Source organism: Sinocyclocheilus grahami, unplaced genomic scaffold (genome assembly GCF_001515645.1).
Source record: "Sinocyclocheilus grahami isolate Dianchi unplaced genomic scaffold, SAMN03320097.WGS_v1.1 scaffold436.1, whole genome shotgun sequence".
Taxonomy (NCBI): domain Eukaryota; kingdom Metazoa; phylum Chordata; class Actinopteri; order Cypriniformes; family Cyprinidae; genus Sinocyclocheilus; species Sinocyclocheilus grahami.
In genome coordinates this window covers 6,669-28,474 of record NW_015505615.1, presented here as the reverse complement: position 1 = coordinate 28,474, position 21,806 = coordinate 6,669, and the positions used below count along the sequence as shown (strand labels likewise).

Sequence of the window (21,806 nt, the reverse complement as noted above, 5' to 3'; positions counted from 1 at the left end):
AATAAAATACTGTTTCATATGTGTGTCTTTACCCACAAAATGTCATGAACCAGTGTTATTATTAACTAAAACAAAAAATATTTTTGAAAAGTACGGTAATTGAAATAAATGATTTTCAGTTATTCATTTCAAGGAAAATGTTCAGTTTCAAATTTTTCATGTAGTTGAACTACTTAAATTACTAAAATAAAAATGAATTAAAAAAGACATACAAAAAAACAAACACACAGCATAATTACTAAAACTTAAAGTTAAAATTAAAATGGGAAATATAAATTAAAAATATTTTGTAACGAGAGGGGCGGGGCCGAGAGCCGTGGGAACAGAGCGAGGCCGGTGGAGTAATTGCGAATGCGTGACACCTGCGCCACTCACCGGTCTCGAGTCTCACGGAGGAGCTCCGGAAGGATACAAAGGAGGAGTGACGACAGGGAAAGACGAGAGAGGACCAGGCCTGGACTTTATTTTGTGTTTTGGTTTTGTTTGTGCGCGAAGGTCGTCCGCGAGGGGCTGTCGCGCTGTTTTGTGTTTGTTTATTTTATTAAAGAGTTCTTTGAGTGTTCGCCGGTTCCCGCCTCCTTCTTCCCGATCTACAAACTACGTTACATATTTATAATTAGTTTAAAATCTAAGCAACATTTTATTTAGTTGTAGGCTGTAAATTACTAAACTAAATAGACACTTAAAAAACAGACAATAACAATATAAAAATGACAAACATAAACAACAAAACTATAAAATATGAATTTCAAAATACGAAAAAACATGATAGTATATCAATGATACTAAAATAAGTCATGAACAAGCAGTCAGTAATTAGACTACATCTGTGCATTTCACGTAAGTCTAAATGCAATAGATTCAGTGAGATTAATTGAAAATGACCTGCTAAAATGAGTGTCTCTCAGGTGGAGGTGATGAAGGGGAACGTTGAGTCTCAGGTGCAGGTTTACCTGCAGGACCTGCAGAAGTTCAGAGCTCGCTGGGACCAGCTCAAACCCGGCCATGACATCATCGAGTCAGGTGACCACGAGACTCTGCAGCGCTGCGTTCAGAACATCCGCGACAGACGAGCCGAGTTCGGCGAGCTGGAGAACACGCGTAAAAAACTCATGTGCGTGACTTCACTCCTGTACTCGCATGCAGAGAAACGCCTGTGGTATTACCATAGTAAATGTGTGTGTGTTTGTGTGTCGTAGGGAGGACTGCGAACACTTTAACCTGAGCGCTCCTGACGTGTCTCTGGCGACCGACACGCTGCGGGATCTGCAGGAGTGTTCAGAGATGTGGGAGCTTTATGAGGAGTTTCAGCAGGGACTGGACGAACACGCAGAGCAGGACTGGATTTCCTTCAGGTCACAGTCACAGCAATCACATTGATAACGTTTCATTTGATGAAACTATTGTCAGATACACAGAAACCCAAAGGTCTTCACTGTGACCCGTCAAAATAATTTAAATGTGAAGAAATTTTGACAGAAAGACAGTGTTTTACTATTGTACAGTAGAATGTACCTCTCAAAGTAATAATAATAAAAGTGTTATTAAATTAATAATTATTAAAACTAAATTAAATAATAAAAACAAAATATTTATAATAAAAAAAATACAATTATGATGATTATAAGGAGTATCATACAAATTTTCTTCCATGTTTTAATTTTAATTGTAAACCTGTAAAGGAATTGTTACATTCTCATTTGATTACGTACATTGCAAAAGATTTATGTTTATGTCTTAAAGTTTATGTCTTTATTTGATTACCATTGTTTTTGATAATACATTTGTATTAAATCATAAATCCAGAAAAATTAAAAAAGGACAACACAGAATTTCTGGGGGGAAAAAAAAATTATTCATAGGGTCCTATTATTGTAAAAAGTGCAGTAAATTATTAAATTGTTAAAGTTGCATGAATTCAATTGATTAGGTATGCTTTTTGATTATTAAAATTAAAATGGAAAAATTAAAATGGATAACAGAATTTCGGAAAAACAAAACTGAATTTGGAAAAAAACTAGAACTAATATCATAGGAACCTAAAAGTGTAATTTGTTAAACTTTTAAATAAATTGTTGTTAAATTGTATGAGTTTTACGAGTTTTCAGTTAATTTAAATTAATGCATTTAGCAGACGCTTTTATCCAAAGCAACTTTCAGTGCATTCAGGCTATACACTTTTTACCAGTATGTGTGTGTTCCTTGGGAATTGAACCCACGGCTTTTGCGCTGCTAACGCAATGCTCTACCACTGAGCCACAGGAACAACTGACACACTTGACACCTTTAATTTAGACATGCTTGATTACTAAAATTGAACCGAACTGTTAAAACAGAACTCAGAAAATGTAAACAGAAAAAACGGAATCCAGAAAAATAAAAACGCTAAACAAAATGTGGGAAAAAACAAAGCTGAATTTGGGAATAAATACAATCACAATCACATGCGGTCAGAAACATCAGATGCGTCAGGAGGAATTTCTACAAATGTTTTTTTTTTTTTACAAATGTCAAAATTCAGAGTCTTTGTGTCTGAAACACATTCAGCATTCATCCAGGACTGAGACACACACTGTGTTTCCCTGCAGGAGTAAGACTCACATGTTCGAGGAGTTTCTGTTCGCGTGGCACGACCGTCTGAGGAAGCTGGAGGAGCACAGCAGCATGTCTGTCAAACTGCAGAAGGAAGTGGACCGATACAAGGTCTGACGGCTGGATTATTCCGGTTATTTACTAGAATTCCGTGGAAATTCTGTTGAACGTGTGGGATGGGTCATGTTCAGGTCATTCGGAGTGTTTGTTATAGTTGAAATTAGTGCTGTTACTAACTTAACTAGTGCGGCAGAAGATTATATTTTTTCCAATAACTACATTTAATAGCTATTTAATTTCTCTCTTAAGTAATCGGTCCCTGTGTGGTAAAATAAACCTTTAGTCTAAACTGCAGTTTATAAGTATGTTTACAATTCAGCTATTGAATTTAGGACTTTTTTTGTTATGTTGAATGTAATGTGGTATTCAGTTGACAATATTTAGTTGAAAAATCACCCTCATTGTGTTTTTGCCAGATGAATACTCCTCAGACTTTGTAAAGACAAATTATATAATCTGATAAATTATGTAAAGATAAATTCTGAAAAGAAAATATCTGTTTGTTGCAATAATGATAAATAAGTACATTTAAGTACAATTAATAATGCTAAAAAAATATATAAATAATAATAATTATATTGACTTGTTTGGGACATGTCTTGCTATGTATTGTCATACAAATGAATGTTTTTCTTTCACATGTAAAAAACTAAACAAAGCAGTGCTTCCTATGGATAGTGGAACAGATATATCTATCAATATTACTGAAAGATGAAAAAGCAAAAAAAAGAGCATAAATTTGAACTAGCAAAAATAACAAATACAAAAATAAGCCACTATATTTTAATAATTACACTTTATGAATATGTTTTACATTTATTTATTAATTTATTTATTTATATAATTTTAAAATATGAAAATTTTGTTTTTCAATGAATTCATATAATGAATTAAAATTTATGATAAAAAAGCTGTAATATATTTAGCTAGTTTTTGTTACTAGCATTGCAGCTAATACATTTTTCAAAAGTAACAATGTCTGTAGTTAAGTACTTACAATGAATCAACTTGCTATGATTGTAGGGATGTAGCGATTAACCGCGAGCCGGTCGAAAATTGATTCAATTATGTGACGATTCAAATCGGTTGAGATGCTAAACAAATCGCGATACAGTTGGAGTAGGAGTTTATATGAATGTATCTCTGAGGGGAACTGACTGTCTTTAGAAAAGTTTACGTGGTATTTTCTTTTCATCTTGCCTCTGAACAATGCGTATTAAAGTAGCGTTCATAAGCGCAGCTCTGCTTTGTTTACAGTGGAAACCTAGGAAACACTGTATCATTGCTGTTCATAAGCGCCACCTGCTGTCAGAGAGTGAATCTGCGTCTCATTCAGCTCGTCTGGTGTTCCCTGCAGATGTGTTTTATGTAGTATAGTGTCACAAAACTAAAGTCAGACCATTCTGTTTTTGCTTCAAATTTTGAAATTATACAGTCTAATTTAGATTAAAAACTGCTCATGCTGCATGTATGCTGCATCTTTGTTTGGATCATGATTAAAATGCAGTGGTTGGCTCTAATTTTAAATGGAAAGAGCACAGACAAAGCCTTAGTTTGTTTATATTAAGAGATTTATTTTATCTGTGTAGCTTACTTGTTTGTTTTAAAATTTCAATTTAGTTTTGTTATTTCAATTTCACAAAGAAACGTGCAGCAATAGGCTAATAAAATGACACCTTTTCATTTACTGTATAATGTCTTAAATCTCATTTGGTTAAAAACAATTGTGAGAAAATCGAATCGTGAGTTGAGTGAATCGTTACATCCCTATATGATTGTTGTTCAATTATTGCTACTTTAATTGTATATATTTGTTGCTGGGCTAAACAGGTGTGCTAAGGATGCAGCTGTGTGTTTTAGGCCGTGGTTCCAGTGTTGAAGTACGTGCGAGGTGAGCAGCTCTCTCAGGAACACTGGCTGGATCTGTTCCGGCTCGTCTCTCTGCCCAGAGGAACCACACTAGAGAGACTGCAGTTCAGAGACCTGGAAAGAGTGGCAATTTCAATCATAGACAAAGCCTTGGAGCTCAAGGTACACACACACACACACACTCACACACACACACACACATATCTACGCACACGTCAGGTCATGCTTTGCGATTAAAAAATCTGGATCTGTTCCGGCTCGTCTCTCTGCCCAGAGGAACCACACTAGAGAGACTGCAGTTCAGAGACCTGCTTCGAGTGGCCGACAACATCATAGACAAAGCCTTGGAGCTCAAGGTACACACACACACACACATATCTACGCACACGTCAGGTCATGCTTTGCGATTAAAAAATCATGATCGTCGAGATGGGTACTATTGACATAATTCTGTGTGTATGTGTCTGTTCAAACATGAGGAGATGCGAAAGACGAATCAACTCCGTCTGAAACTCTGTGTGTGTGTGCGCGCGCTTTGCACGTGTGCGGCAGAACGGAAGATACGCTGTGCGAGATGCGGATTGTACGCGCACTTCAGGTGTGAGTCAGACAGCAAGACGAGACGGCAAAGAGTTATTTTCTGCAACTTATTGCACTTAACTCTTTTTAACGTCAAGCAATTCTCTGCTATATGTGTCGAACTAAAACTTTGACCTTTTGCAATGTTTTGATTTAAGTAGCCTATTATTAAAATGATTCAGATATCGCACGCCCTTGCGATATGCATATTGCGATATTTACATTTGCGATATTTCAATAATTTCTATATATCGTGCAGCCCTACTATCTATCTATCGTTCTATCTATCTATGCTATATAACTCTACGAATTCATTGAGGGATTTCTGGCAGTGCTAAGAAAATAATTTCTTATTATTATATATAAAAATAAGTAAGAAAATACTAAATAAGAACATTTTTGCAGTGCAGCCATGTCTATTTAGGACAAAAGATTAACATGGAAAACAATTAATTATTTAGTTTGTTTATGAACATTATCTGAGCTCTGCAGGCATTTTTCAGCAGATTGTCCCCTAAAACTTTATCTAGGTCATAAACACTCACGGTAATGGTTTCTCTGTCTGTGAGCAGGATCTGAACAGTCGCGCTCAGGCCGAGGTCACCATCCGTGAGGCCCTGCGGGAGCTGGAGCTGTGGGGCGCCGGTGCGTGCTTCACCCTGACGGACTACACAGACAGTCAGGGCTGCTCTCTGCGCGTCATCAAGGACTGGAGGGACATGGTCAACCAGGTGGGAGACAACCGCTGCCTGCTGCAGTCGCTCAAAGACTCGCCCTATTACCTGCGCTTCCAGGACAAAGTGTCACTGTGGGAAACCCGGCTGGCCGACCTTGACGAGTACCTCCAGAACCTCAACACCATCCAGAGGAAGTGGGTCTACCTCGAGCCCATATTTGGGCGTGGGGCGTTGCCGCGGGAACAGGCCCGCTTTCAGAGAGTGGACCAGGATTTCAGGTGAGCGGGGAGGCAGGGAGGGGATGCTGGGACAGGTGTGAGACAGATGAGTGTAGAATCACTCACCGGTGTCTGTGCGTTTAGGGCCATCATGTCAGACGTTCAGAGGGACAGCAGGGTCACGTCTCTCAGCACTCGAGCTGGAATCAGGAACTCCCTCGTCACCATCCTGGACCAGTTACAGATATATATATATATAGTCATATATATATTAAAATATATGATAAATTGTATTAACTAACATATCACCATCATAGCAAAAACATGAAAAAAGCTGTGCAAAAATAACAAAAACAAAAAAAGGCACTATAGTAAAAAATACTTATATACAAATAAAAATACTTTGCTGGTTTATTTTAATTTTATGCAATTTTTTGCTTTTTTGCTTTTCCCATGTTTATGTTGGTGTTATGTTGATGATGGTAGAAATAATAAATATAAAAAATATAAAATTAATATAAATATAAAAATATGTTATTTATTATATATTTATATGTTTTATTTTAATATTTTAATGAGACTTTTGACCCCTGCAGGAGAAGCGTTCTGCATTTCCTCGGTTTTACTTCATTGGAGACGATGATCTACTGGAGATTCTCGGACAGGCCACAAACCCTACTGTCATACACACACACCTGAAGAATATAAAAAAAAACAAAAAAAAAAAAAAAAAAAAGTAAAAATGTTCTATTTTATAATATAAATTGTAATTTTATTAAGAACACCCGTTCTTCATTGACTTGATGTGAAAATACATGTTTTTTTCCCCCTCGTGTAAATAATGTAAAGCTGTGCTGCCTTCTGAAAGTGGCACAAATATATGTCTATTATTATTATTATTATTATTATTATTAATAAAAGATCTGCCAACATTTTTCTGGAGTCAAGGACAAATATAATTGTAACTTATGCCTCGCAGATGCAAACGGTGTAAATGTTTTATGTTTTGATTAAAATAAAGTTAACATAGGCCGGCCACATATCATGTTATTTATTACTTATCAGAACTTATTGGAGATTCACACTAAATAAAACCAAATAATCCACAGATGAAATCAACAGATGCAAGGAGTATTCGATGAAACCCATGTGCATTAATGTTTACTCTAACTGTATAGAGATTTTCACAGAGGAAATTAACAAATTTCCTGCTCATTTTTCCGACTGCCACATAAATCAATGTGATCGCCTAAATATGAGCTACTGATAATGAAACTGCTCAAACACAGTTTTATCCAGACCCGGTTCCAGAATTAAGTACGGAGGGTGCTTCATAAATTAGTGACTGGTATATATTTTTAAATGTTGCAGGTAACATACACACACACACACACACACACACACCTGCTCACAGTTGTCACACAAGCAGCTGCATATAGAGACGTGGGATGACTGTGTGTTTAAGGCATCAGCAGTGTGGAGTTTGATCCGAGTTTTCAGAGCATCACAGCCATGAAATCACTGGAGGGCGAGACCGTGCCGCTCCAGAACACTGTCAGCATCTCCAACGACGTAGAGGTCAGATCTCTGTCATGCTGACTGTGTTTTAGTTGTCTCATGATTTGGGTTTATGGTGTGACATGCTGCTAATTAAATTACATTATATATGTGTGTGTGTTTTATATTTTATTCATTTAGATTTAATATTCCTTTAATTTTTTGAGGTGGTGTCAGGTTTGAGATATATTTATAAATATTTTATGTATAAAACCTTTTATTTATAGATATTTAATATTTTATTCTTTTATATTTAATATTTCATTTTGTGGGTTGGTGTCAGTTTTGATATATATTTATATATTCTATATATTAAACATTTTATTTATAAATGTTTTATATTTAATTATTTTATATTTAATATTTCATTTTGTGGGTTGGTGTCAGTTTTGATATATATTTATATATTCTATATATTAAACATTTTATTTATAAATGTTTTATATTTAATTATTTTATATTTAATATTTCATTTTGTGGGTTGGTGTCAGTTTTGATATATATTTATATATTTTAAACATTTTATTTATACATATTTTATATTTAATATTTAGTTTTATGGGTTGGTGTCAGGTATCTATTTGCAATATCTATAAATATATTTTAATATATATATTAAATGTATAAATATATGTAAAACCTGACACAACCCACACAATTAAATTAATATTAAATATGAAAGAATAAAATATCTATAAATTGTTTTTAATCTATAAAAAAGTTTAATATATAAATTATACTGTATATAAATATATTTTATTGTTTTATATTTAATATCTCTTTAATTTTGTGGGTTGGTGTCAGGTTTGGCTGAGCGCTCTCTCCACGGAGATGAAAAACACCTTGAAACATCTCTTGTGTGACTGTGTGAATGCTGGAAAGAGAGGAAACGTGGATCCCACGCGCTTTCCTTCTCAGGTCACACACACACACACACACACACACACACACACACACAGGTGTTTCTCTTCAGAAACACCCATAAGTCTCTGCGGTTCAGCTAAAATGACTGTGGAGTGACTCTGTTTCCAGATTTTGTGCCTGGCAGAGCAGATCCAGTTCACAGCGGATGTGGAGAACGCCATCCGACAGCAGAACCTCCATCAGCTGGAGCTGGAGCTCACCGCCAAACTGGAGAGCTACACCAGCGTAGACACCAACATGGATGACACTGCAGGTACACCGACACTAGGCCAGGGCAATAAACGAGATCATATCGAGACTGCGATAGAATTTGTGTTGATACCGATGATAAGCTCTGGACGTTTTTACTCGATATGGACAGTCTGTCACACAGCAGAAATAAACGCAGCAGCAGCCAGTCAGTGCATGCCGCTGTTCTGCGTGTCTCTGTGTGAATGAATGGTGCGGTTTCATCTGATACACAAACTCAAACACACGTGACGCTCACTGTTTTCAGTGTCTGCATCTCAATCTATGAGGACATGAACACATGAACTTCAGTCTCCAGAGCTGCTCTGAGTGTCACTTCACCAGCATTACACGGTTTCATTCGAGAAAAAAACTACCGTCAAAAACCTGTCAAAATAAAAGTCTGGTTTAACTTGAAGAAATTATGACAGAAATATATTAGTATTGTATACTGAAATATAATTCTCAAAGTAATAATAATAATAATAATACTATTTTTAAGGAATATCATGCAACCAAGGTATTTTTTCATTAATTTATACAGTTCTGTTATGCATATTCTCGATAATCGATATCGATTAAATATAATATTGTGATAATACTTTTGGCCATATTGCCCAGCTCTAGCCTAAGGAATATCATGCAACCAAGGTATTTTTTCATTAATTTATACAGTTCTGTTATGCATATTCTTACTTCACAATAAAAATGCAATGTTTTGTTGTAAATTCATTTTGTTATTTACATTTTAAAGGAATGATCAGACAGTTAAAGTTTTATTTATTCATTTCATTAGACATCATTTTTTACTATAAATTTGTATTGAATCATAAAACACAGAATCCAGAAAAAATAAATGGAAAAAAGAATTTAGGGGAAAATAAAATAGATTTCATAGGGCCCTAAATTAAAAGGTATCTTACTCTTTGGAGTTTAATTATGAACAAAGTTATGTTTAAATTCTCGAGGTCTAACAAACATGTGGAAAACATTTCCTTCCTCATTAACAGTAAATGAACATCACAATAGATATCGATATCGATTAAATATAATATTGTGATAATACTTTTGGCCATATTGCCCAGCTCTAGCCAACACCTGACTCTCTCTATGTGTGTGTGTGTGTGTGTGTGTGTGTGTCTTTAAACTCACTTTACTCAAATCTGCTGAAAGTGCTTTCTGAAATGGTTCATAAATACAGTGATAACTTTGTATTTACTTCTAACAATGCTATTTCTCCTAAATACTTGGATTCAGGTTACAGTAGTAGTTTAACTAGTAATGGACATGTTCAGAACATTCCTTTGAGGATGTCCTCAAACATAATAAATAATTACTATGATTAGTATTCATTATAACTATATTAAATAAAATGGTGTTTCCTCATTTTAAAATAGTGAATGTGTGTGTGTTTAAGTGGCACTGCTCTGTATTTTTAATTTCTTTAATGTGAATTTCAGTGTTTTCTTTTCAGACTGCAGGCAATTCTGAATAAAACCTTTAATTTCTGGCTGCATATTTACAGTGTTCAACTTTGTATTTACTTCTAACAATGCTATTTCTCCTAAATACTTGGATTCAGGTTACAGTAGTAGTTTAACTAGTAATGGACATGTTCAGAACATTCCTTTGAGGATGTCCTCAAACATAATAAATAATTACTATGATTGGTATTCATTATAACTATATTAAATAAAATGGTGTTTCCTCATTTTAAAATAGTAAATGTGTGTGTGTTTAAGTGGCACTGCTCTGTATTTTTAATTTCTTTAATGTGAATTTCAGTGTTTTCTTTTCAGACTGCAGGCAATTCTGAATAAAACCTTTAATTTCTGGCTGCATATTTACAGTGTTTGCTAATTGTCAGATTAATCAAATGAATAAAGCGATCTGAATATCCATAAAGCACTTTAGTCCATTTATGAGCTCAGGGGTTTATTCACTTTGATCCATTATAAATTCAAATAAATGGAGCCTCTGATGAGTCTCACTGTTAACGGTGATTATGGCTAATTATGCTTATAAGTCACTCTGGAAAAACTGCTGCTGCAGGGTCGAAATGGTCCATTACAAACACTTCCAACCTGTTCTTTATAAACCTCCACCCTTGCTCCCAATCTAATCTGTGCTTCAAATGTGTGTATGTCCGTGTTTTTGAGGATGTAACGAACCCCTAACACGATCAAACTTCAGCTTGTATTAGCCGTTAATGTGTGTCTGATGGTTTTGTCTTGTAGAATCGAGAGTTCTGCAGTTGAAACTGAAGGCTCTGATTCTGGACGTGATCCACAACATCTCAGTGGTCCAGAGTCTGAGAGAAGCTCAGATTCAAAGCACTGATGACTGGATCTGGAAGAAACAGCTGCGATTCTACCTGACCGCAGACCAGCGTTGCTCCATACAGATGGTGGACGCAGAGTTCAGCTACACATATGAGTATCAGGTGATCAGCTCAGTGTTCAAGTCACAAAGTATTGTGCAGTCAGACACTGCCTCAAATTAACAAAACTGGCTCATGAATATTAATGATATAATGTGACTGGATGCTCACGTAGTGGAAAGTTATGAAGTGACATCTACATAAAGCATTATTTGTGAGCTAAGGCTTTTGGTATAGTAGAGTTCAATTGGTATTTTTGGCAATTTGGAGTCTGCATTTATTTGATTAAAAAATCCTGTAAAAACAGTAATATTGTGAAATATTATTACAATTCAAAACAAGCGTTTTCTTTGTGAAATATATTATAAAATGTAATTGATTCCTGTGATCAAAGCTGAATTTTCAGCATCATTACTCAGTGTCACATGATCTTCAGAAATCATTCTAATATGCTGATTTGCTGCTCAAGAAACATTTCTGATTATTATCAGTGTTGAAAACAGTTGTGCTGCTTCATATTTTTGTGGAAACTGAGATACATTTAATTTTTCAGGATTCACAGATTAATAGAAAGTTCAAAAGAACAGCATTTATTTGAAATAGAAATCTGTTAAAAATGTTTTTTCTCTCATTTTAGTCAATTTATTGCATCCTTGCTGAAAGCGCTTACTGACCCCAAACTTTTGAACAGTGTTGAACATGCAGATTTTGTTGCATGTTTCATATTTATCCACAAAGGATGCCGTCAGTCTCATATGATAGAAATGGATCCTCGCGCTGCTCCACAGAGACTTACTCTCTCTATTTTTCTCTCAGGGTAATGCTCCTAAACTGGTTCACACGCCCCTGACGGATAAGTGCTATCTGACACTGACACAGGCCATGAAAATGGGTTTGGGCGGGAATCCCTACGGCCCCGCAGGAACCGGCAAGACCGAGTCCGTTAAAGCCCTGGGAGGACTGTTTGGAAGACAAGTGCTGGTCTTCAACTGTGATGAGGTACACACACATAATAAATAAAAACCCTACAGTACCTGTGGGTCTAGATAGAAATCAATAAACCGGGTCTTTGTTGATCTGTAGGTATGTACTGTAGGTAGGTATTTTTTTGGCTCACCAAGGCTGCATTTATTTGATCAAAAAACTGTAAAAACAGTCAAATATTATTGCAATTTAAAATATCTCTTTTCCATTTGAAAATGTTAAAATTTAATTTATTTATTTGACCAAAGCTACATTTTCAGCATCATTAGTCCAGTCTTCAGTGTCACATGATCTTCAGAAATCATTCTAATATGCTGATTTGCTGCTCGAGAAACATTTCTGATTATTATCAATATTGAAAATCGTTGTGCTGCTTCATATTTTTGCAGAAACCATGATGCAGTTGATTTTTCAGGATTCACAGATGAATAAAAAGTTCAAAAGAACAGCATTTATTTGAAATAGAAATCTTTTGTAACTTTCTAAATGTCCTTACTGCCATTTTGATCAATTTAATGCATACTTGTTGAATAAAATCAGTAATAAAAAAATATATTTTTTACTGACCTCAAACAGACTTTTTTGTAATAAGCCTTTAAATGTAACAGTATTTTTCTATTTAGACAGGGTTTCCGCGGGTCCTTAAAAAGTCTTACATTTTGTGTATCAATTTTAAGGTCATAAAAAGTCTTAATTATGATTTCAAGAGGTTTTAACTTTGGGGACAGAAAGACCAGAATTGCCATAAGGCTTAATGTGACCATTGAACTTCAAAAGGCTATTATTCATTAAATAAACATGCATATTCACATTAAATAAAGCTGCACATTTCAGTGTTACAGGGGAAACCGCTATATTTCTGCCGTTCCGAAAGCGCCACCTGCTGGCAGATAACGAATGTGCATTTTCAATCAAAATGCATGTAAACCAGCTGTTGATTCTGTATTACTGCATTAAGCTCCATGTTACTGTGTATAACAGGTGCCATTACTGGAGAAGTTAGTAAGCTATTTTTTACATCAGTTAAAGAGGTTTCATGTGTGAAAGTGTCTAATATCTCAGTGTTTTAGGGTATAGATGTGAAGTCCATGGGCCGGATCTTCGTGGGGCTGGTGAAGTGTGGAGCGTGGGGTTGTTTTGATGAGTTCAATCGTCTGGAAGAGGCTGTGCTCTCCGCCGTCTCCATGCAGATACAAGCCATCCAGAACTCACTGAAGAACCACCGGACCACCTGCCAGCTGCTCAGTAAAGAGGTGAAACACACACACACAGGCGTAAAAATACACCACCAACGCAAAAGGTTTTTAAACTCAAATGTGATGGTACAGAGGGAATACTCTGTGTTGTGTGTGTTTTCAGGTGGAGTTGGACCCAAATTCTGGCGTCTTTATTACTCTGAACCCAGCGGGTAAAGGATACGGAGGACGGCAGAAGCTGCCAGATAATCTGAAGCAGCTCTTCCGACCGGTTGCCATGACGAGTCCTGATAATGAGCTCATCGCTGAGGTCATCCTGTATTCAGAAGGGTTTAAAGAAGGAAAGGCACTCGGACGAAAATTGGTCGCTATATTCAATCTGGCCAGGTAGTGACTTGAGTGTGTGTTCGAGGCCTGAAGAGACCAATTTTCTTATTTATACAGTACCGTTCGAAAAGATTGGGGTCAAAAGTTTGTAAGAAATTAATATTTTTATTCAGCATGGAGACATTAAATTGATCAAACAGTAAAGGCATTTATAATGTTAATAAGATTTCTATTTCAAACAAATGCTGTTCTTTTGAACTTTCTATTCATCATAGAATCCTGAAAAATTAAATTTATCTCAGTTTCCACAAAATGTTTCTCGAGCAGCAAATCAGAATATTAGAATGATTTCTGAAGATCATGTGACACTGAAGACTGGAGTAATGATGCTAAAAATCCAGCTTTGATCACAGAAATAAATTACATTTTACAATATATTACAATAGAAAACAATATTTACTGATCAAATAAATGCAGCCATGGTGAGTGTAACTTTTTTCAAAAAGATTAAAAAATTTTACCGACCTCAAACTCTATTTTATTTATAAATATATATTTTTACTGGTGTGGCCCCAAATATCCACTGACCCTAGAACTGATCTTGTGTGTTTCTGTGTGAATGTGTTTGTGTGCAGAGAACTGTTGACGCCATAAATTACATTTTACAATATATTACAATAGAAAACAATATTTACTCTTTTACTGATCAAATAAATGCAGCCATGGTGAGTGTAACTTTTTTCAAAAAGATTTTTACCGACCTCAAACTCTATTTTATTTATAAATATATATTTTTACTGGTGTGGCCCCAAATATCCACTGACCCTAGAACTGATCTTGTGTGTTTCTGTGTGAATGTGTTTGTGTGCAGAGAACTGTTGACGCTGCAGCAGCACTACGACTGGGGTTTGCGTGCTCTAAAGACGGTGCTGAGAGGCTGTGGGAGTTTGCTGCAGTTACAGAGACAAAACAACAACCCCTGTACGACAATCTCATTTGAATCAATATCACACGAACTTGATCAATGACCTGTCCAGGATCAATTCAGCTCCATATTCTCTGTCTGTCTGTAGTGAAGGAGAGCGGGTTGGTGGTTCAGGCCTTGAGGTTGAACACCATGTCAAAGTTGACGTTTGCCGACAGCTCTCGGTTTGACGCCCTGGTCAGAGACGTGTTTCCTGGAGTCGACTTTAAGGACGTGGAGTATGAGATGCTCAAATCCGCCCTGCTGGCTGTTTATGAAGAGGCACGGCTGGAGATCATACCCAGTCAGGTACCTGCCTGTCAGTGCTGTTTTACCATCATTGTCTACGTTTATATGTGCACCAATAATGGGATTATTTCCAATAAGCAGAGCAAGGGCTTAATAGCAGTAAGCAGCAAACCTCTTCACTCGTTTACATGCAATTTTCAGTCTTCTGATTATTTTATTTCATTATTCGCATTAGTTTGATCATTGTATTTACATAAGGTAAAGTTTAATTGCAATACTGCTAAAATCACATTATAATCGCTTTACGAGGGTTCATGTAAACGTAGTCATTGAGATACTGTTATAGTTCTTTTAGGGCATTTTTTTGTAATTGAAGTAAAAAATTTGTTTTATACTTTTGTCATTTATTTTTAAACATTTATTTATTTATTTACATATCTACATAGTGTTATAAATTATTTATAAATTGTAAATAAATATTTTAATTAATTTAATAAATTAACTTTTTTATCCTTTTATTTATTAATTGTATTTCAGTTTTATATTTAGTTATTTTAGTACATACAGTTAAACTAAATGAAAATGAGAAATGTTGCATTGGCAATTTGCTGATTTTTTTTATTTTTATTTTTTACATTTTATTTCAGTTAACATTTATTTTATTTCAAGTAATGACATTTTTTTATGGTTTTAGTTAACTGTAATAACTCTGCTGCCTATATACCCTACATACTACACCTTAACCAACAATCGTCATATTGCATTTATTTACATCTATGCATTTGTCAGATACTTTTATCCAAATTCACTTTGCATTCAAGATACTCACTTTATCAACTTGTTCATTCCCTGAGCTACAGCAGTGCAGTACTGATCTGTGTGTGTGTGTGTGTGTGTGTAGATGAAGAAGGCTCTGGAGCTGTACGAGCAGCTGCGGCAGCGGATGGGTGTGGTGGTGGTCGGGCCCAGCGGGGCGGGGAAGTCCACTCTGTGGAGGATGTTGCGGGCGGCGCTGGGCAGGATGGGCCGTGTGGTCAAACAGTACACCATGAACCCGAAAGCCATGCCACGTCAGCAGCTCCTGGGCCACATCGACATGGACACGCGAGAGTGGTCCGACGGGGTGCTAACGTCCTCCGCACGACAGGTGGTGCGAGAGCCACAGGGTGAGGACAGATACACACCAAATACACACTCAATGAATGTTAAATACACATTAACACACAAAACAAACAGCAAATACACATTAGCATACATAATGACACTAGATACACACATTACACCTTATAAACAACAAATACACACATTAACACAAATTAAAAAAAACAAATACACATATTAATATGCTAAACAAATGCTAGATGCATGCATTACCATGCTTAATGAACACCAGATACACATCAATATACATAACAACACTAAATACACACATTAACACAGTTTAATAATAGTAATAATAATACCATTTTAAATAAAATAAATTTTTAATAAATACAATTAATAATAATAATAATATTTTGTATAAATAATAAATAAATGTAAATAAAATATAATAAATTAAAGGTATTATTGTTGTTGTTGTTATTACTAAATAACAATATTAAAATAAGCAATATTTATTATATTATTTGTATTTTCAAAGAAATAATTTTACAGTACTAATATTTCATGTCTTAATCTCTTTATTTTTAAATGTTAAAACTCAAGTGTTTATTTGGGTGGAAAACGGCAGGAAGTCCTTAAAGCGTCTATTTTGTTGACAACCGCAAGTTTATAAGCACTTCTCATTGCAAATTTTGGAAGATGGTCCTACTTTACAAACATCAAATACACTCAATAACATGCTTAAATACCACAGTACAGCAAATACGCTCGGCAAACAACAAGCAGGCACATTAAAACTTCAAACACACACATTAGTACACTCAAAAATACACATGAGAACACATTCAAACACACTCCGCAAACACCAAACTCAGACAACAGATAGACGACCAAATACACACACCTGAAAGTAAGTTTAATTGAGATTTCTGTTGGCCTGATGTCATTCTCTCTCTTTCAGAGGTGAGCTCATGGATTATATGCGATGGAGACATTGATCCGGAGTGGATCGAGTCATTAAACTCTGTGCTGGATGATAATCGTTTACTCACGATGCCCAGCGGTGAGAGGATTCAGTTCGGCCCCAACGTCAACTTCCTGTTTGAGACCCACGATCTGAGCTGCGCCTCACCAGCCACCATCTCCCGCATGGGCATGATCCTCCTCAGGTAATGCTCCTGAACACAGCAACCAATCACACAGCTTCATCCAACCTAAAGTTGATTTGGTTGGATTATTTTTCTAAATTAACATTTTGTTTTTACTTTTTAAAAACTTTTTTTAAAAACTTTTTATGACATTTTTAGCCTTTTAACATGATTTTAATTAATCAGATAAATAAACATTTGTTTTTACATTTACACTTTTTTCATTACATTTTTTAGCATTTTAATTCAGTTAGATTATTTAAATACATTTTTTTTACATTTCTGTTTTGCTTTTTTTTTTTACAATTTTCTTTTTCTCTTTTTCATTCCTTTTTTTAGCATTTTAATTCATTTAAAATCTTTTAATAAATAAATAAATTTTACACACGTTTTCATTACATTAAGTAATTGAATTCAGTTAGATCATTTAAATGAACATTTGTTTTTTAAATTTTTCATTACATTTTAAAGTTTTAATTCAATGTGATTATTTTAATTAATAAATAAACTTATTTTTACATTTACATGTTTTTTCATTACGTTTTAGCATTTTAATTTAGATAGATTTTTACATTTACATTTTTTTTAGCAAATTCAGTCTGAAAAAATGAATAATAATAATAATAAAAAAAATATTTCAATTTACTTTTTTTGTAGCATTTTAATCCAGTTAAATTGTTTTAATAAACTTTTTCTTACATTTACATTTTTCATTACATTTTTATCATTTTAATTCAGTGAGGTAATTTAAATAAACATTTGTTTTATTTTAATTGACATTTTTTAAACTTAATTTTTAGCATTTTAATTGCGTTTCTTCAGTATTTTCCTGAGGCCCTGTGTGTGTGTTGCAGTGATGAAGACACTGACGTGGGCTCTCTCGTGAAGTCGTGGCTGAAGAGGGAGGATGAAGACAACAGGATGAATCTGGAGAACTGGCTCAATGATTATTTCCACAGAGCTCTGGACTGGGCTCTCAAACAGGTCCTGTGACACACAGTCCTGTAACACTGACCGTACATGCTCACAGCATCCTAAACCTCTCTGTTTCTCTGCGCAGAGTGATTTTGTGGTGGACACCAGTCTGGTTGGGACAGTGCTGAACGGTTTGTCCCATCTGAGAGGGGTCAGAGAGCGAGGACAGTTTGTTGTGGGACTCATCCGCGGTTTGGGAGGAAATCTCACGCTCAAATGCCGCCAGGAGTTCGCCAAGGAGGTCAGAGCTGCCCTGATTCATGGGAAATGTAATTTCATGCCTGCTCAGCCTGGCTGCCCATCATTAAATTTAGTAGCCGCTCCCTTAGATTAACGCTTATGACCAGTCGTAATTTAAAGTTTTAAAGAAGCAGCAGTGAAACTTTGAAATGGTCAGGTGTCACACTCTAGATTTTATGATGTCCAGTCTTAATGTCACTCAAGGTCTCTTCCAGCATTTAGTTTTCGAGATCATTTTCCCTCCTCTCTCTGACCAGTAGAAATAAACAGGTGGTTTTGCTAATGTACATGTAATACTTCTTCATGTAAATGAGCTGTAAACTTAGTTTAGTTCACATTGCCATGTATCAGGGCGGGTCAAGGTGTTGAACATTGAGTAGGTCAGTGGTTCTCAGCCTGTTTAACTCAAAGAAATAGTTCTTCCAGTAATTCTGCTGTAATCAATGCTGATTACTCTTTTATTAACACAAACTGGGAGGTATATGAAAGTAATCAACCACACACGACCACATTTTGGGAAGTCTGAAGAACTGTATGTTCTTCTTCAATAAAAACAAGTATTAAAAAAAAGTTGCTGAGGGGATAAAATATAAACATGAAATATCATTGCAGTTTATATATATATATATATATTTTTTTACCTTTTTAGATTTTTAATTCAGATTATTTTAATAAAAATATGTTTAATTTTTTTTAGCTTTTTAATTCAGTTAGATTCTTTTAACAAACATTTTTATATTGCACTTTTTGTTCATTTTTTGTAGCATGTTGATTCAGTTAGATATTTGAGAAAATAAATTAATATTTTTACATTTAAATTTTTTAAACATTTTTCATAAAATTTTTAAAATTAATTGTTACATTATTTTAATAAATAAACATAATTATGCATTTGCTTATGTTTTTAAAAACATTTTTATCATTTTAATTCAGTTAATTATTTTAAATAAATAAAATAATAAATAAATAAAATGTGACAAGTTAAATTTTAAATTAAAATTAAAATTTTGAAAAATATTTTTTACATTTTATATTACATTTGTAGCATTTTAATTCAGTTAATCAAATATTTGTTTTTAATGTTTTTTTTTCATTACATAATTTTAATGAATGAACGAATGACTAATTAAATTAAATAAATACATATTTTTCCTATGGCACCCTTTGAAGTTTGCTAAAGCCCCCAGTTTGAGACCCACTGGAGTAAGTAAGTGTTAATATGTAATGTGGGCGGTCATATGTTAATGAGCCCTTGATTGGCATGTGATCATCATGAAGTCGTGTTTGCAGTCCTGTGTAAGTAAACCTTCAAACAAACATGCAGTCGAGCACATCATGTGTGCTGTGATATTCTAAATGTGTGTTTAGGTTCTGAGTTGGGCCAGAGAAAGTCCTCCTGACCCCCGCAAGCCCCTGGACACGTACTACGACCCCGCATCCGGCCGTCTGTGTGCGTATGAGCTGCAGCGAGGGGACGGTGTGTGTGAGGACGACCTCAGTAACCCGCACAATCTCCCCGTCATACACACACCTGACACACAGCGCGGACTCGACCTCTTCACCCCGTGGCTCTCGTCCAATCACAGGCAGCCGTTCCTGCTGGTGGGGCCGGAGGGGTGCGGGAAAGGGTATGTAGTTATTATAGTTAACTTAAACTAAAAGTATTTAAAAACATTTTTGGTAAATGAAATGAAGCTGAAATACAATACAATTTATATGAAAACCTTAAAGTAAATGAAAATCTGAAATTTTGCAACTAACTAAAATACGTTAGTTAAAATGACATTGCATTTAAGGTACATATTTACATCATACTAGTTTTTGCTTTTACTGGAAAACAAACTCTACTGTTTGAGCTACAGGAAATAACTGACTGAATATAAAAAAAACAAGTAAAAAAGTAAGATAAAAAGTACAGTAAGTACAGCAAGTAAAAAAAGTACAGTAAAACTTGGAAAAAATCAAACTAATAAAATTAGTTTGATTTTTAAATTAAAAAATCACTAACTGAAATTAAAATGAATTACTATTTCAAAAGTTTAGTAAAAGCCATATACCATATACCATAATGGTATATAAATCAAATTGAAATACACACACACATAAAATGACAGATTCATTCAGACCAGGATTATTATAGTTAACTAAAACTGAAATTATAAAAATAAAATAAACACTAAATTGAAATAAAAAATATTTTTTAAAAAAGTTAGTTTTTTTTCTCATCTTTCCCATTTTTTTCATTTAGTTTAACTTGATGAACTAAAATAACTAAAACTAAAACTGGAAAAAAAAACTATATAGACATATTAAAAAACAAAAACTATTAAATATGGCAAAAAAAACTTCAAACTACTTTAGTCACTACTAAAACTTTAACTAAAATTAAAGTGAAATTATAAAATAAAAACATTCAAAATATGAATAAAAACGATAATAGTATAATAAAAAACGAATGTATACACACACAAAATAACAGATTAATTCAGATGAGGGTTATTATATTTGACGAAAACTACAACCATAAAAAACATTTTCGTTACTTGAAATAAAACAGACGTTAACTGAAATAAAATATAAAAAATATTTTAAAAACTTAAGCTTATTTCAGCTAGTTGCCAAGGCAGCATTTCTCATTTTAATTTAGTTTAACTTGATTTACTAAAATAACTAAAAATGAAAAAAAAAACTATATAGACGCATAAAAAAAAAAACTAATAAAAACTTTAAAAACAAACAAAATTACTAAAACTTTAACTAAAATTAAAGTGAAAATATAAAAATTCAAAGTAAATCAAATGATTAATTGAAAGGATAATAGTATTTGAATGATCCTAAAATAGCAATGATTGAGACTGTGCTCTGTGTGTCAGGATGCTCCTGCGCTGCTCGTTCTCTCAGCTGCGCTCCACACAGGTGGCTGTGGTGCACTGCGTATTTGAATGATCCTAAAATAGCAATGATTGAGACTGTGCTCTGTGTGTCAGGATGCTCCTGCGCTGCTCGTTCTCTCAGCTGCGCTCCACCCAGGTGGCTGTGGTGCACTGCAGCGCTGAGACCTCCTCCCGTCACGTCCTGCAGAAACTCTCGCACACCTGTCTGGTCATCAGCTCCAACACGGGACGCGTGTACCGGCCCAAAGACTGCGAGAGGCTGGTGCTGTACCTCAAAGACATCAACCTGCCCAAACCCGACAAGTGGGGCACCAGCAACCTCATCGCCTTCCTGCAGCAGGTCACGTGCCACACTGTTTTTAGTGCAAATCAAGGTTTCTTGTGCCATTTTAGTTTCTCACAGTCTTCTTCCACAGGTCTTGACATATCAGGGCTTCTATGATGAGAACCTGGAGTGGGTCGGACTGGAGAACATTCAGATTGTGGCGTCCATGTCAGCAGGCGGCGCTGTGGGGCGGCACACACTCACCTCACGCTTCACCTCGATCGTGCGGATTTGCACCATTGAGTGAGTACTGATGTACATACACACACACACACACACACAAACACACACACACTCAAACACACACACACACACA

The 21,806-nt window shown here is 35.0% G+C and overlaps 1 protein-coding gene across 1 annotated transcript in view; it reads left to right on the top strand.

Annotated features, from left to right (window-relative positions):
* The window catches only part of LOC107551867 (cytoplasmic dynein 2 heavy chain 1-like), a 42,608-nt gene extending 20,831 nt beyond the window's left edge, over window positions 1–21,777 (top strand). The window contains 23 exon segments of the mRNA XM_016233622.1: window positions 909–1,114; window positions 1,200–1,355; window positions 2,589–2,703; window positions 4,513–4,683; window positions 5,673–6,055; window positions 6,140–6,285; window positions 6,575–6,697; window positions 7,449–7,573; window positions 8,357–8,470; window positions 8,585–8,729; window positions 10,942–11,147; window positions 11,901–12,083; window positions 13,139–13,321; window positions 13,428–13,651; window positions 14,463–14,572; window positions 14,665–14,864; window positions 15,706–15,970; window positions 16,870–17,077; window positions 17,911–18,040; window positions 18,117–18,272; window positions 19,640–19,899; window positions 21,259–21,505; window positions 21,582–21,777. Of these exon segments, the coding sequence (XP_016089108.1) occupies window positions 909–1,114; window positions 1,200–1,355; window positions 2,589–2,703; window positions 4,513–4,683; window positions 5,673–6,055; window positions 6,140–6,285; window positions 6,575–6,697; window positions 7,449–7,573; window positions 8,357–8,470; window positions 8,585–8,729; window positions 10,942–11,147; window positions 11,901–12,083; window positions 13,139–13,321; window positions 13,428–13,651; window positions 14,463–14,572; window positions 14,665–14,864; window positions 15,706–15,970; window positions 16,870–17,077; window positions 17,911–18,040; window positions 18,117–18,272; window positions 19,640–19,899; window positions 21,259–21,505; window positions 21,582–21,737 (4,212 nt within the window). The 3' untranslated portion in view covers window positions 21,738–21,777.
* The last annotated feature ends 29 nt before the right edge of the window (window positions 21,778–21,806 follow it).